The following is a 16953-nucleotide window of genomic DNA, read 5'->3' as shown; positions in this document are numbered from 1 at the left end:
CTCTACTGTTTCATTAAATTTTAAAATTTAAAGACGTGAACTAGACTAGATTATTTAATACTTTATTTCATATTTTACAGCAATCTTATCTTTAACATTTCCTTTTGGAGATATATATATATATATATATATATATATGAAGAGAGGATTGGAAATCTTCTACTTGGTATGGAGTTTTTCAAGGCCAACGTAGATTCAAATTGGAAGCCTTGAAATTATTAAAGAAAAAAAAAAAAAAGTCCTAAACCAGACTCCATTTCTAAATATTTGACTATTGTTATTATTAAAAAAAAAACCCCATTGTTTAATAAATTGCTCACTAACAATCAAAACTTCATAGGACTAATAATAGGTCACACGTGACTCGTGAGATCAAATCTGATTACTTGATTATAAAGAAATAGATTCATAAAAAATTTTGAATTCAAAAAACCTCGACTTCTTGGTTCTTAAACTATACTCATTATTATCCTTGAATTGATCAAGCATTGGAATATTATAATACAATCTATATATAACCAATCTCAGGTAATGGGCCATCTTATCTTAGGGTAAATGAAATCTTTTCTATCAAAGTGATCTAGAAAGAGAATCAGAAATATATTAGGAGGGGGAGAACTCTGGTTATGGTTTATTAGAGGCCTAATATAAGTTGTTCGCCTAACTGTGTAACTACACCCACTTTCTATATGTTCACACAATGAGCTCCAATGCCCTTCCCTTGATCAATTGCGTTATGCGCTAAAAAGGTGTCATACATACATTTATATGTGTTGTTGGACATTTCAATGAATTAGTAGAAGTCTTACTCGGTATCGCTATGAGAATCCAGAAAGTTAAACTCTCTGTAACCACTGAGCTTGATCAGTATGGTTCCCCGATTCTCTTCACTCCATTTGATGCCCTCATTTTCTAGGAGTTTGATTACCTGCGCCATCGAAAATGTTGACATATTATATGATTCCCTCAAACAACACAACATATGCCAAGTTAGTATTAGATGATTCTCCAAACCCACAACATCCAGGCTTAGTATATAACACATACCGAAGTTTTCAGCTTTGATTTTCCTACACCATGAGATCCACATCCGGTGATAACCCTCAGGGACTGAATGGCTACAATAGCAAATACAAAGCAAAAAAAATCCCATTTTTAACCCTCTACTTGGCTCACAATCAATTTTGACGTTCAACTTTATCAAATTAAACTCAAACTTGAATGAGTATGAAAAATTATTACCCCCTAAACTAAGTTATGCATCTTTCTTTTAATATATATGGTAGTTGGATGAAAGTATTTTTGTTGGTATCAAGTGAATTGGAGTTGGGCGTTATTTATCATAAGTTTTGTAAGCTATCAGATTGTTCTAAGGGAATTTTCTAATTTGTTTTGTGGAGGGGTACAATCAATTTTGACGTTCAACTTTATCAAATTAAACTCAAACTTGAATGAGTATGAAAAATTATTACCCCCTAAACTAAGTTATGTATCTTTCTTTTAATATATATGGTAGTTGGATGAAAGTATTTTTGTTGGTATCAAGTGAATTGATCGGGTTGGGCGTTATTTATCATAAGTTTTGTAAGCTATCAGTTTGTTCTAAGGGAATTTTCTAATTTGTTTTGTGGAGGGGTACTAATTTCTCACCCTCACCAGTTATTCAAGTATAGGTTTCAATTTGATGAAGTTAGATATAAAATGAGGTCAAAATTGACTAAGTGAGCCAAGTATAAGGGTAAAAATGATTTTTTCCAAAACAAAAAAAATATATAGTGAGCAAAACAGTGAAAATAAAAAGTTATCGTGAACCAGGAAGGAGTGCATAAAAACATAGGTATTGGCAGGTGGTATACTCACAGGGAACATAAGATCCAAATAGGAGGTGCATTTTAAGAAGCCTCATTGCCTGTTTCACATGTTGCCCATGCAAATCAATTGTTATCACATTCTCTATCTCCCTATTTCTGCAACAATCAGTAGTGGTTGTTTAATGTCACATTTAAAAACGAAAATTGCCGAGCTTTTAAGTTTTAAGCAATAGAATTACCTGGCTATAAATATATTGTGACTTGCTTTGTCATCAGCCTTCTGCGCCTGTCTAGCTTGCGCTCTCCCCTGCACAATCAATAGGTTAAGCTGAATATGTTCTAATCATCAAAATGTACGTTATTTTACTGACCATTCACAGGGACAGGGTGATTAAAAGATTTCTGAATTATCCTCTGAATTTAATTGAGTTCATAAAATAAATGGACAAGCCAGAACAGATTGAACAAAGAAAATCTGCACACAAAAAATAAAAAAGCCAGAAAAATGAACCATGCACGTGCTGGAATTACGCAGATTCGTTTTGATGCAAACAAACCTGCTCTGAAAGGTAAGATGCATAACTGCGTTCTCCTTTTGTATACGTCGTTGTTGCCTAAAGAAAAATGCGACCATATATAAGTCTAAACTCGTTAGGATATTAAAAGCCTGTAAAGTATATTACCTTCTGGTAATAGGATTTTGCGGAATCCCAATGCTGATTTGCATTTTTCCTGTAGAACTGATAGTCATCTTTAGCTGTAACATTGAACACAATTGGTAGCTAAAGTTAGGAAGATCTCAACAAACAAATTTAGCTTGATTCAATTTTCTTTACATAATTGATGAAAAGGACAGGATGGAAAGAGTATATATAATATAAAAGAAATAACATAAAGAAGTTGCAAAATTACCTTTATTGTCACAAGTATCCTGGACACAACTTAAGGCAGTGACATCAATGGCAGGTCCCAGAGATTGCATTTTCTTAACCATACTTCTCCAATTCATGGCGCTGGGTTCATATTCAGGACTTCTCGGAACGTTGAATAAAGTCTCTAACAATGTCTGAGGGAGCTCAGATTCAATACTTCTTGAGGGTTGTGATTCTTGGACTTCGGAACAACCAAGAACCTTCACATCATTCCTATTTTTAAAACACGATTTTGATTTGAATGAGACCTTGCGAGTTCAAAATACAGAGCAATGTCCAAGGATGTTATCTCAGGCACTTCAAAACAAAAAGACGTTTATAGAATGATAGATGGGTCAGGTTGAACCCAAAGGTACTACTATATGTTCAATTCATTGAGTAAAATACAGAAACAGTAATAAAAAAACCAAATTACCTACAACCAGCAGCCATCGACCATATACTCTCCTGAAATTCACTTTCGGACGAATAGGAGGTAGAATCGGATGCACGATCTATCGACTGTTCACAAAATTCAAACGATTCTATATTTCAGAAAGAGGAGTGTAAATTATATAGCTCATAGTAAGCATATTTATCTGCATGATTGAATGCAGAAAGCTTTTCAAAAAGGGGAAAAATCTTCCTCACATTTTCAATCTGTTCAGCTGTAGATCTCAAATCTTGTTCAAAGTTAGCACCATTACGTGAGTACCTATCACTTCCAGACTGTCTAGGGGCAGCTAAATCAAGTAATACATTTAAAGCCTGAAAAGTTTGATAAAACCCATAATTAGAATTACAAAACATGGTAGTAAAAAAATTGTAATCCAGCATGTCTACAGTAAATATTCATGTAGTATATAGGACCCAAATAAGTTACACTCTGTAGAAAACTTCAGACAATACAATATAATAGAAGAAAATCAATATACAGAAGTAGAAAACTCACAGTACCTTCTCCACATCATATCCACATTGACCTGCAGAGACAAAACTGGATAGTCAAGGAACGGAAAAAACTAATATCTAAGTTCGTTGCAACATGAAAAACACCAAAAAATGTAATTCCAAAAGAGAAAGTTCACTGGTGGTATATCATCTTATTATGTTTGTGTGGCATGCAAACAAAAACAATGGCTACAAACAGATCCAAAATACACCTAACAACCTAACGAGATGAAAAATGGCTCCAATCCATAATAGTAACACCGAGACAATAATTATAAACGTTGTTTGTGATAGACACCCAAACGAGGGACATGAGACTTGGAAAGAGCTCACACCTCTTCTGACGACCTTAATAATAACTCAATCGTCAACCCTTTTTCTACCAAAATTGTTCTATAGGAGACGACTTTTCATTAGCAATGAAATAATGGAACCATGGGAATAGGGGTACATCCCCAAGCCAATGGGGATTACAAATGGCTCCAAAACAAGGTGGACATTTTCTGTCTACTGCAAGCCTTAAGATGTTCTAACTAAATATTTTCCCTAGAAACTTCTCTCCCAATTGGAGCATTGAAACCTGAAATTTGCAATGTGGTTTAGTTACAACCTTGATATGATGTCTGTATTCTCTCTCTCAAGGTAGGAAAAAAAGTTAAGCATACCCTTACATTGTGAACCTTTTGGGAGCCAAGTTTAATTTTAGTTATCTCCTTCTTGTTTATCTTTGTAACTCTTTTGTGGAACCTACAGAGTTGTGAATGGCTAACCCGTGTTCTTCAGATGGTTCAATATGTATCTTAAAGTTTACTTATAATCTATCCTACATCGCCACATTAGATAATCTACTCGATTTACAGACATATACGGATAACTTTTAGGTTATTAATTTGCATCGAACAAATATGAGTCAAGCTGGAAAAATAGCATCGTTTGCCATTCAGACACCATTACATCTAAATATTTCTCCCATAAACTTTAGCGCGTTAAGGAAAGGGATATGAGGAATATGAACGGTACTTACAGAGCACATCTCTTACGACGGCCATGCTCAGTTCACACTCGTTTCCTAGCATGGAGCAAAGGAACTGCTCTGCCTCCTGTTGAGAAATGTTCCCATGGTCAAACTCCATGAATTTATCCCTCGAATCTCTCTTCAAGGACGACCGAACATAATCCTTCCCTAAAACAGTGGATACCGTTCCCGTGGAAGCAACGATCCGCTTCTGCTTCTTCCCCATATAACCCTTATAATCTAAAACATCCTCCGAAGAATACGAACTCGAACACGAAGCCGTGATCGCGCTGGACGACGAAGTCGTTGTCAGATCATCGATACAGTCGCCGAAGCCAGCATCAAAAGCATCAGCATCTTCGTTCAAGTCGACCCTAGCTTCACGAGAAGTTGGCGCTGCTGGATCGTTCAGAGAAGCCGCCGAGAACGCCTCCGTCACCGCGCCGACGGCGTTAATGTCATCTTTGGCAACAATATTAGCAGCGGACGGCTCCAAAGCCGCCGGGATCTTCTTCTTCTTCTTCCTATTCCTAGGGTTCTTCATGGGAACCGATGCTAGAATTTATAAAACAGCTCGAAAATCGGGAATGAGAACGAAGTTTGTGGCGTTCCGAAGAATTCTGAGGCAAGAAATCGATGAAATCGGGAACCCTAATTAGGTAGTAGAAGGGGGATAGAGATGGAGGTTTGAGGAATTGGGAGAAAACAAGTGGTAGATGGTAATGGGGGCGAGGTTGAAAGCGTGAGAACTGGTTTTTGACGTCAATGATGAATCTCTATCCATGGTCACACGTAAATCGGCCGATTAGATTTAATATTTATAGCCCACCGACCAACCCCCTCTCCCACCCACATAGCCTAAATCCTAATTTCATTATTTATTTATTTATTTATTTATTTTTTTTTGTAGTTATTAAATTCCTAAATTTTTAAAAATATCAAATAAGTTGATAATTTTTTTAACTAATAATTGAAAGTGGAAGTTGACTAACTCATTTGATACCTTATTACCAAATAAAGTACGGACTAAGAAATAAAACACCGACTAAGAAACCTGACTTGTGTGTGGGTTAATGAGGCAACATACTCATAAAGAATACGGAAAATAACTTGATAGGATTCTTTCATAGGTTGAACCGCTGATTGACCTTGATTTGTTTTAGAAGGGTTCGTGCGACGCAGTGATAGGTTTCACATTTGGGTTTCCGACCCCCCTCCCCTAGTCTTCACCTAATTGTAGAAGAGGGGAGGTGAGTTGAATATCCTCTCTCTCTCGTGCCTTTGCTGGTTCTTGTTCGTCTATTTAAGACAGGGCATATAACCCACATACATGAAGAGAAGAGAGTGGAGTTCCTTGATATTAAGGCGTAAAGGCGGTTGAAGAAGGCCACAAGTGGAAGCAACCGATGCTTTGGTCATTCAATTGACTCATTGTTGCCCGAGTGTGAACATCTATTGAGACCCAAAATGATAAATTATACTCGAGCGGAGCAAAACCATAGGATTTATTATTGTTGTTATTATTTAGGTTTATATATATATAAAAAAAATTAAATATAATTTGAAATATATAAATAAATGGAAATACAATGATCTCAATTCGAAAGCACACATATATATTATATATATATATGGCCTACCTATCTTATCTCCCCTGAAAATATATCTCATCTCCTCTGAAAATACGCGCGCACACATATATATATATATATATATATATATATATGAATGGCTTTCCTATCTTAACTCGCCTATATATATATATATATATATATATGTATGTATGTAAATGGGTTTCCTATCTCATCGCCTCTGAAAATTGATGACTTTGACGGAGAGAGCAAAGACGGAAAAGAAAACGAGGATGAAGGCAATGAGCACCGCAACCGAAACTCCGACCATACCAGGCCCATACCCCAAGCTTGATTCCAAGTATTCCTTCACAGACCCCTTGAAACCTGGTCCCACTATTATGGTTTCCACGTCACCAAGCTGTGACGTTATAATACCCCTCAATGTCCACGCCACCGGTGAGATGTAGTAGAACCAAATCCACCATCCCGGAATGTTCTGATAACATTTTGGTTGTGTATTTTGTGTATTAGAACAAGATATCAACATTCTCACTCTATATATATATAAAAGATTCAAACTTCTTACTGGTTTTGGAACAAGAAAGCCGGAGAGAAGATTCCAGAGAGAGTAGAATGCAGAAGAGACGACGGCCGCCATTTGCGGCGAAGGAGTCAACCCCACCGCCATCATACCATAAAAGGTGAAATACGTGAAGGTCAAGAACATGAAGAGCAGATAAAGAAAGAACTTCCCTGCAAATTTGCAACCAAAGTTTCATCACAAAAGGGTACAGAGGATAGATAGAGGCATTAAAAGAGTGCTAAAGTAGTCGTCTACTCACCCGCATTTCTTTCAAAATTAACCATGAAATATGTGATGATACCAAACAATATGGTCTGCGTGAAAATGTATGGAACCTCAACTAAACCCTGTTATTAAGGATTATTAAGGATCAGATCCATCCTCCATCCAACATTATGATGCACAAATGGAATTGGTTTACCTGTGCAAATGCGTAAGCAATTGGAGAATACATTCCTGCTGCTTTCTCCCGGTAGAATACGGTTCTCTCAATTGAAACGATTGGTTGTACAGAAGAAGCGTTGTTAACTCCAAGGAACAGGCATGCGGAGTACAACGCTCCCATCACAACAAGCAGTTGTTGAGTTGAATTCCTGTCCAACATTTCATTGCGCTATTAATTTATTTAATAGAAATGCTAAAATTTGTTTTTGTTTTTGTTTTTGTTTAAAAAAGGGAATTTTACCTTTTCATACCGATATCCCAGAAGGCAGAACCAAAGATTACTGCACTTATGGCGGTGAAACATAATCTCATGACATTGTATTGGGGACTCCTCCAATAAACAAGTCTTTGCTTCCAAAGGCAAATGAGGAATTGGGATAATGTGGTTTGGGAGAAGGTGGAATCGAACTTCAGTGGCTCTTCACCATCTTGGGGAACACTAAATTTGCTGATGGAAGTTTCCACGTTCCTACGCAAAGAAATATGTCTAAATATTGTACCAAAAAAGAAGCCAAAATATCATGTAATAATATAACACCACACCTGTATTGGTCGGAGTTTCTATATATGTCGGCAAAATCTCTACCAACTCTCTGCTCAGCAGCGGGTGTCGTGATCTCAAGCATCCAAGTAGCTGGATTGTAAGACTCTGGTATTGGAGATATTCCACCAATTCCCTAATAATGATGCAAACATTAATATTATTTGAGCCAATAAGATATAGATTTGTTGTAATCTTACCTCAAAATAGTCTATCATTATTTGCGAATGTGTTCCTAGCTTTCCCCCATATATAACTCGTCCTCCTCGTTTCATTAGAAGTAACTGCAAAAAAAAGTATTATCATTATCTCTCTCTACATCCAACGGTGAAAAACAGTCAACCAAGCAATAACTATATAATAACATAGAGGGTTTAGCGTCTAACCTCATCGAATGCTTCAAATATGTCGATGCTGGGTTGATGAATTGTACAAACAACAGTTCTTCCCGTATCGACTGTGTTACGAACGGTTCGCATTACAATGGCTGCAGCTCGAGCATCAAGTCCAGAAGTAGGTTCATCCATGAAGATGATGGAAGGATTTGCAACAAGCTCCACTGCAATTGTTAGGCGTTTTCTCTGCTCCGTTGATAAACCAGTAATACCTGGCATACCGACCAATGCATGCCTAAGAGTATCGAGCTCCACTAAATTCATAACTTCTTCAACAAACTCCTGAAAACGTGCATTAAAAATAGCATTTGGGTCATTTGGGCGATGGAAAAACTGTAAAAGGAATCTAATGAAAGTCAAAATGTTTGTACCCTTCGTTTCTTCTGGCTGATTTCTGTAGGAAGACGTAAAGAGGATGAAAATTGAAGACTTTCCTCAACGGTTACTTGAGGGGAATGTATATCATTTTGCTCTACGTACCCTGATATTCTAGCAAAAGTGCGTTGCTCTTTTGTAAAGCCTGATATCTTAATTTCACCTTCAATGTATCCACCCGTTTTTCTACCGGCAAGAACATCCATCAATGTAGTTTTTCCTGCTCCGCTTGACCCAACTAATGCTGTAAGCACCCCCGGTGAAAATATACCGCTCACATTTGATAAGAGTTGCAATTTCCTTTCAGGTATTCCTTGCTGCCTCATTTCCTGGAAATAAATTGGATAAAAGGTTTAGGAATCACGACTCTCCACAATAGTATGATATTGTCCACTTCGAGCATAAACTCTCGTGGCTTTACTTTGGATGCTTCCCCAAAAGGCCTCATACCAATGGAGATGTATTCCTTACTTGCTCCCAACGATCCTCGACAAGGAGTTGCAATTTAAAGGGGCATAGATTGATATTTGCACAAATTTAAATTTGAAGCTAACCTTGGGAGTATCCACAAAATAATTAACATTGTGAAAAGTCATTGTTAATGGTTGGAATGGCAGAATCATTCCCTTTTTCCCTTTCCTGTCAGCATGAGGAGATGTTTGACTTGAATTCGGAACTTGTTCAACCCCTGCAGATGCAGATAGATTCAAGAGGATTAAGAAATAAGCCCAATTCATGAGGCATACATATGTGAACATAAATTATGACTGACCATTGTTTGTAGTAGAATCAGCTTCATTGGTATCAGCTAGGATTACAGCCTGGGCTTTTCTTAGCGCTGTAGATAATGAAAAGACAGGGTCTTATCATCTATGAATAAAAATATATTTAAAAAAAATATTTTATTTACTTACGGTGGAGGTGAGCTAAAGCCAGAGTCACCAAAATATTGAAAAAAATTGCATAAACCAACAGCACACCAACACCCAGCCAGTACCAGGAATCACTGCTAGGCATGCTATATGCATGGAGAACATTGGATCCAACGGTTCCATTTCCAGTTCTAGATTTCTGTAAATATTTCAGTAATATACATTAAAATTGAACTAAGTTTCAAAGGGAAAGAACATTAAGTAATTGTATCATACCTCCATCCACCTCGTGGCAGTAAACTCGTTGACAGAAAGAGCACGTTGCCCATAAGTCAGTGGGGACACCCAAAAAGCCCAAGACCACCAGGGCTTAATCATATCTAAAAAAATATGATCATATATCCAAATTAGGATTGGAGTTTAAGCAATTTTTTTTTTTTTTTTTTTTTCCATAAACAAATGTAAGCCCTACCTTTTGGTATGATAAATCCACCCAGTAAAAATATAACTAACAAGGCTGCTGAACCAAATGTATTGGCAACTACCATATCTCTAGCTATAGCTGCCATCAGACGGAAAAGACCTATGGCCATTTGATGAACTGAAAAGAGTAGAAACATGAAGCGGAAAAACCTGAAATCATTTCAAAGTAGGCCAATGAGTAACACAGAAGGAAAACTAGTTGCATTTCAAGCGATTGGAAAAAAAAAAAAAAAAAAAAAACCTTAGATGAGATACCTTCCAGCACTAGGGGCAAACCCAACCGTATAATATACAACACAAGACCACACGACGGCTTCAAGTACTGAATAAGGCACACGCAAAACCCAGCTACTAATAGACCACGTCCAAGAAGGGTGAAACAAGTTATCTCTTTGCTTGTAAAAGACGGGAAGTCGAGATATCGTAAGAGGTAACTCAGAAAATCCATTAAACATCATATGCACTAATCCAAAAAATAGGCAAGACAGATAGAGGCTGCCATTGATTTCATCTGTCGGGTGCAATCTTGTTCTTAAAAACATTGTGCATGTAACAAACCCAACGAATGCAACCTACGTAACATATGTATGGAAATAATGAGTTAGAAAAATATAATGATTCCAAAACATTAATAGTAAAAAAAAAAAATTAAAAAATACCTGACATGTTCTAAAGATATACAGAAAACTATGCCTCTTAATCAAAAGAATTTCTCGGAAAAAGCAAGCTTTAACGAGTTCACTACTTGACACAGCAAATTTTGTTTTAGCCAAAGCTGAAGGATGACTTAATGATTTATCAAATGGAGGATTAAGATTGGACTCCAAAGACTTCCCAACTTTGGAATTTTTGAATGCTTGGGCAAATTGGGGAACAGAAATATATGTATATGGCCGAGAAGAATCAGCCCAATATTGGGCTTGATCCTTTTTAGACGTGACCTGCCACAAAACAAGTTAGCCAAATTAAATGCAATAAAATGTCAATTTACTAATTTAAAAACATGATCATGTAAAATACCTCTTGTAGAAAATCAGCAACTCCCTTACGAGGTGGTAACTTAAAACCCAATGACTCGAAAAGGCCTAACACCTCTTCTCGAGGGCCTTGATACACGAGATAACCATCTGATAATAATATAAGATCATCAAACAGTTCAAATGTCTCGGGTGCAGGTTGTAAAAGAGCCATCAAGACTGTAGCCTCCATTTGATGAACAAAGTTTCTCAAACATTTGACAATTTGATAAGTTGTTGAGCTGTCAAGTCCTGTAGATATCTCATCCATAAGAAGCGTTTTTCTTGGCCCAACAATCATTTCCCCTGTGCCAAAAGAAGTTTAACTTAGTAACAATTGTCGAGTAGCTGAAATACAGTGACGTCGTTGAATGAATTGTTCTTCATTAGTAAAGAGACCTGAAGTGACTCTTTTTCTTTGCCCACCAGAGACACCCCTAACCATGTCATTGCCAACTTGTGTCTCTGAGCATACGTCGAGACCGAGCACTTTTAAAATGTAGTCTGTTAAAATACTATGCTTTTTACCACTAACAGATGACGCCTGAAAAAGGAAAATTACAAGATTAAAATACTTTCTTTTAACTTGGAGGTTCAAATCTCTACTTCCCCGCCTGATTTACTAAAAATACGAGTCTCCATAATGATAGCGCTACATAAAATCAGATAAGGACCTTCATGAATGCATCAATGTCCGGACTAGGCCGTATTTTCCTCTCTTTCTCCAAGTGAGACAGCTCTTTTATATATTCTACAACAAGAGAGAGAAGTAAAAAAAAAAAAAGAACATCAAGCCTGGCTAAGCTAATTTGGTTGCACCGTAATGAAATAACCAAGCTATGAGCTATGTTGCTCTATACAAACCTGCAAAGCCTTCGCTTGCACCTTGGCATCTAGCTGCAAAGTCCAAAGTTTCTCGTACAGTCAATTCTGCTAGGTGATTATCTGATTGACTAATGTATGCAGAGGTTCTTTGAACACAGAACTCATCAAGCTGATGTCCATTATAAGTAATGTTACCAGTTTTCTGGGAGGAAAAATGACAAATCAATGAGGATCCGTTAAGTTAAAATATATAATAAAAAATAAAAATATAAGCCTAATTCATTATTTTAAAAACAAAAATTTCTGTAAAGAAATGAGTTGAAATAACAAAATTGAGCTCAACGCTCTTACTTTTGACTTAGTAATAATTTGGTATTAGTTTAAAAAAGTTAAAAAAATTATGAATTGGTTACTTACACTTTTAAACTTTTTAATTTTGTCCTTAGCACTTATTTTTAAATTAGATACTTCGTTAAAAAAAAAAAACAGAAAAAAAAAAACAATTAATTAAGTGAGTACATAAACATGCCAGTTAGATGGCAGAAGATCAAGTGAAATCATCACATAATTCCGCTCATCAATAAAATTTAGCTTTTATAGTAACATGATGATATACCCAAATATGACAATTATTTCGGTGAGATTTAATTGAGCATTTTAAAAGATTAATGATAAATTTAAAATTTTATAAAATATCAGGGATATATTAAGGAAAAAAAAAATACAGTGAGACTTTGATGGGTATATATATATATATATATAGCTATTTTATTTAAATGAAAATTGATGTGATAATTTTTATTTTATAATTTTCCATTGTTAAAACATTCTATAATTCTAAACCAACCAATAAAAATAATAATGATAATAATAATAATAATAATAATAATAATAATAAATTAAATAAAAAAACCCAACCAAAAAAGGTTTAGCCTCGTGTACAATAAATACAAAGTAGATACCTTTAAATTTGTACAATAAATACAAAGTAGGTACCTTTAAATTCCTATCAAGTTTGCCCGCAAGCGCTTTTAGCAAGGTGGATCTTCCAGAACCCGGAGGCCCCAAGAGCAATGTCATCCTAGATTTTCATTAAACACTTTCAATTATTTTTCTTACTATAAATAAATTACCGTGAATAAATCACTTTGTTTCTATTTGTTTTAAGTTAACATTATTAATTAAAAAAAAAAAGACTTAATATGAATGACACTTTTTTAACCTTGCATATATGTCTATTGAGATTATTTAGGGGATAAAGAAATAGATTATCATTTATGATTTTGATCCCATTTCCCCGGGAAAAAAATATATATTTAGTAACTTTCAAATTTAAAAAGGTATAGTTCTATAAATTTTCAATTTTGAGATTAATAATTCATTGGCATATTAAAAGATTTTAAAAATTAATCTATGTAATTTTGAATATTGTGTAAATTTATAGTTCTGAAAATTCATAACTAAATAGGGATTTTAACTCTTAAAAAAACTATTTTATCTTAACGAAAAAAAAAAGTAAAATATTTAGTAACTTTGAAATTTAAAAAGGTACCGTTCATTCTTTCGCATATTTTAAAAATTAAAGTATGTAATTTTGAATATTGTGTAAATTTATAGTTCTGAAAATTCATAACTAAATAGTTACCCTTAAAAAACTATTTTATCTTACCTTCCTGGTTTCACTAAGCCAGTGACTTCGTTCAAAATTGTTAATGGATGTCTTTTGCTTTTCGTAATTCTCAAACTCGATAGAATATTCTGCATTAACACTAAAATTATTAAGAGGAAGCATGAACGGGAGAAATGGAGTACGAATTGAGATAGCCAATAGATGAGCCAAAGATTAAACAGAGTTGGTTAAAAAGAAACTGTTGTACCTCAATCACGTCGTATGTATAATTTATTAAAGTGGGCAGAGATCTGGAACCGACTTGCACATCCGCGGCCACTTTCAACTTCTCAAATCTAATTTCAACCTTCGGAATCGCCACTCCAGCCCTGGCGTGATTAGAAACTTGTATGAAAATAAAATTACTAACAGATGAATTCAATAAAAATAATTATAACCTAAATGGAAGAACAAGAAGCGCAAGTAGAAAATTAATCAAGAATCGGAAGAACATTCATCTCTGCTTCCAAATCGAAAATCAAGTAAGGCGCTAAAAAGATATCACAAATCCGCGAATTACGTTCGTCAAATTTTTAGCATCACATGTGACCAGGTTTTCAAGTACCACGAATTTATGACGGTTTTCCTAATCACAATGAGGAATCGTTCTTCAAACAACTAAAGAAAATCCGAGATAATCAACAAAAATCTAACGAAATTAACCAGGCGCTAATCCAAAGTTTTCAAGAGAGATTTATCAGAAACAAAATAATTTCAATGGCGATCACCTATCGAGGCGTTCTTTAATTCCAGAAAGCAAGTTGAAATTATCTTGATCCTCTGTTGCCAATGCCTTCTTGACAACGAGTTCGCGTTTGCTCTTATTGAGCTTCCGTACGTCGATGGTTTCCGTTCTCTTAAACCCGTCGTCGCTTTCGGAGGCAAAGATTTCCGACGGATTACGCGTTAACAATGCGAAGTTCGACTGTTTCTGAGACGGCAACCTCTCAATCGCCGCCCATAAAAGCTCCTGCGCATCCCTTGCCACTAATTCGGCATTGGACGGTCTCGAAAACGACTGATCAATCGCATTGATCTCCAATTCAAAGTACTCACTTCCATTAGAAGCGGCCATTAAAGAAAACACAGATTCAAATCTTCTGGCGTTCGCTCTCCGGTTATCGCTGTTTGAGACCTCAAGCGCAGCACCGGAGGCAGAAGACGGACGGAGATTGGCTTACAGATCAAGTTAACGCTATTTATTTGCGAATGGAAGAGACGAAGTGACGGACAATGAGTTCGTTGCCGCGAATTGAGTAGAACCTGAAATTACGAAACTACCCCTTTCTGGAAATCTGTTGCGTTGTCATCTTTCCAGCTATTGACACGTGTATTACAGTAAAACCAACAAATTTCTCCTTTCCCGTCCTTACAGGCAGAAGTTTTTATTTATGCTCATAAAATAAATTAATAACAAAAAAAAAAAAAAAAAAAAAAAAAAAAAAAAAAAAAAAAAAAAAAAAAAAAAAAAAAAAAAAAAAACTAATATTTTCCATTTTTTAAAACGTGTTACAATTATAAAGTCAAAATCAAATGCATGCTCTACAAAATTTTATGACTAGGTTTTCTCGACGATGAATGTGCATTTTTCCCGATGAGTACAAACGGGGGCGGGAAAAAGTGATAAAAATCCCTGTAACAGCTCAAACATACCATTAGCTTTGACCCGTTACGTATCAAGTCACTCTCGTAGTTTTAAAACACGTGTGCTAGGGAGAGATTTCTGTTCCCCTCTCCAACCGATACGTCTGTGAGAGAGAGGTTTTTGTTCTCATTGTCAACTGATATGAGATCTCATAATCCACTTTCCTTGAAGTATAACATCCTCGTTGGCATACTATCTAATGACAAGCTTTGGTACTATTTGTAACCGCCCAAAAAATTGTATTCTTAGACGGTCCACACAGCTTTTAAGACAATTTGCTTTCAAAAAAAAATCTCATTAGAGTATAGGCATATGGGTTAAAGTACTAGTAAATTATTTTCATGCTACTATTTAATTTGTATGGTAATTGAATATCTAAAATCATTATTAATTAAAAAAAATGGCAGTGTGGGACCGTTTTTGGATTTATTTTGGAAGACTTTAAAATATCTTAATTAACTTTTGGTCAATTACATGAAAATTTCACGAGTAATTTTGGAGAGTAATTTATATATATATTCTATTATTTCACTTTAATTCTCTAAAAAATTATGTGAAATTAAAAAAAAAAAAAACTTCTAATTTTCTTTTAAAATTATGGAATAAAAAATAATTATGACGATGAAATCCACCGACTAATTAGGCCAATCCCACACCGACTAATTAGGCCAATCACATAAAATTTAAAAAAGATAATAAATAATAATAACCCATAAGCCATAATTTATTTATTTATTTATTTCTAAGAAAAGATAAATTTGTATGGAGATTGGGTTGCTACCATACCCAATAATAAGTCACAAAAAAGAAAAGAAATAAGTAAATGATTTTTTAAATTTTCTTTTAATTTGGAGGAATTTAATGAGAAGCATTGCATGTTAACGTATTTATAACTATCGATGATTTCTATGAACAAAATGACATCTATTTAATTTACACCACAAAAAATCTAAGCACGATTAAATCTGATTAATTTTATCCGAGGTTGGAAATATAAATTATAGTTTTCACGGTCATTTACGTTTCTGCCCTCACTCCGCCTTCCCATGTATATATTTGGAAAAGAGTAGAAAAGGTATGAATTTTGAAAATTTCTAAGCGATTACGTATTCAGTCACGTAACAATAATTTCCTTGAAAAGGGAAAAATATATAAAAAAAAAAAAAGGGAGAAAATCGAGGGGTATTATTGGAAAGTAACAATGTATGTAAGCTTCATTTAAGAGACGTACGTGGTCACATGCACGCAAGAACCCATCTGTCAAACAAGTAACCTCTGAAACAAAGCTTCCATCTATGTATATATTATTAAAACTATTTCCTAAGATCGTTATTTATACATACACATATTGATTGTAATGAAAATTTCCTTAATTTTATTTATAGTCGAAGGGTCGGGTCGCATGAATGGAGGGTCGAGGCAAAGAATACAGATGCGCAAACGCTCGAGTAACAGCTTGTGTTCAAAAGTGATAATTGTTGTGTTCAAAACGGTGTTAATAAGAAACCAATGAGGGCTTTTGTTTGAAAATATGTGTCCCGGTTGTTACAAACATACTATTCCTGATCAGTTTCGTTGTATTGTCACCCTTTTCCAAGGAAGAAGCAAAATTACACACAAACTTATTTTTAATATTGTTTCAAGGATTTGAACTTCAAATTTACTTATATTAACTCAGATTACTACTCATAGAATATTCTTTTGGCACCCAAATCTAAAAAGTCGCACGAGTTGACCCGAACCCTTGCAAATATAGATAGACGTAAAGACGGGAACTCAAACACGATACGATCCCCAAATTACTCAAAATTAAAGGTTAATACTATTTTTTTAAAAGAAAAAA

General features: G+C 35.1%; 2 protein-coding genes across 4 annotated transcripts; both read right to left on the bottom strand.

Annotated features, from left to right (window-relative positions):
- Nucleotides 1-609: 609 nt before the first annotated feature.
- Nucleotides 610-5489, bottom strand: LOC111484469 (SMR domain-containing protein At5g58720). Of its 3 annotated transcripts, none has more exons than XM_023131085.1 (11): nucleotides 4698-5489; nucleotides 3680-3705; nucleotides 3374-3490; nucleotides 3159-3244; nucleotides 2724-2956; nucleotides 2495-2568; nucleotides 2369-2425; nucleotides 2051-2118; nucleotides 1861-1967; nucleotides 1048-1118; nucleotides 610-928 (listed from the first exon to the last, which is right to left on the bottom strand). In XM_023131085.1, exons 1-11 carry the CDS (start codon nucleotides 5230-5232, stop codon nucleotides 806-808), a joined length of 1497 nt encoding a protein of 498 aa, XP_022986853.1. In that variant the 5' UTR covers nucleotides 5233-5489; the 3' UTR covers nucleotides 610-805. The 3 variants fall into 3 exon arrangements, with proteins under 3 accessions (XP_022986853.1, XP_022986856.1, XP_022986855.1); XM_023131088.1 differs by lacking the exon at nucleotides 610-928 and adding an exon at nucleotides 1651-1717 and having other exon boundaries at nucleotides 1055-1118; XM_023131087.1 differs by lacking the exons at nucleotides 610-928; nucleotides 1048-1118 and adding an exon at nucleotides 1541-1717.
- An 860-nt stretch (nucleotides 5490-6349) lies between these two features.
- LOC111484414 (ABC transporter G family member 31-like) lies at nucleotides 6350-14648 on the bottom strand. Its single transcript, XM_023130979.1, has 24 exons — nucleotides 14194-14648; nucleotides 13674-13794; nucleotides 13466-13554; nucleotides 12793-12877; nucleotides 11836-11998; nucleotides 11646-11722; nucleotides 11371-11515; nucleotides 10976-11277; nucleotides 10615-10896; nucleotides 10211-10527; nucleotides 9945-10105; nucleotides 9749-9852; nucleotides 9515-9671; nucleotides 9373-9438; nucleotides 9155-9288; nucleotides 8597-8929; nucleotides 8217-8507; nucleotides 8031-8114; nucleotides 7833-7966; nucleotides 7531-7758; nucleotides 7267-7438; nucleotides 7105-7192; nucleotides 6849-7015; nucleotides 6350-6758 (listed from the first exon to the last, which is right to left on the bottom strand). Exons 1-24 carry the CDS (start codon nucleotides 14538-14540, stop codon nucleotides 6492-6494), a joined length of 4314 nt encoding a protein of 1437 aa, XP_022986747.1. The 5' UTR covers nucleotides 14541-14648; the 3' UTR covers nucleotides 6350-6491.
- Nucleotides 14649-16953: the final 2305 nt, after the last annotated feature.

This window comes from Cucurbita maxima, unplaced genomic scaffold (assembly GCF_002738345.1).
Source record: "Cucurbita maxima cultivar Rimu unplaced genomic scaffold, Cmax_1.0 Cma_Scf00009, whole genome shotgun sequence".
NCBI classification, from domain to species: domain Eukaryota; kingdom Viridiplantae; phylum Streptophyta; class Magnoliopsida; order Cucurbitales; family Cucurbitaceae; genus Cucurbita; species Cucurbita maxima.
The sequence above is the reverse complement of the archived record's forward strand: the minus strand, read 5'-3'. Positions and strand labels throughout refer to the sequence as shown.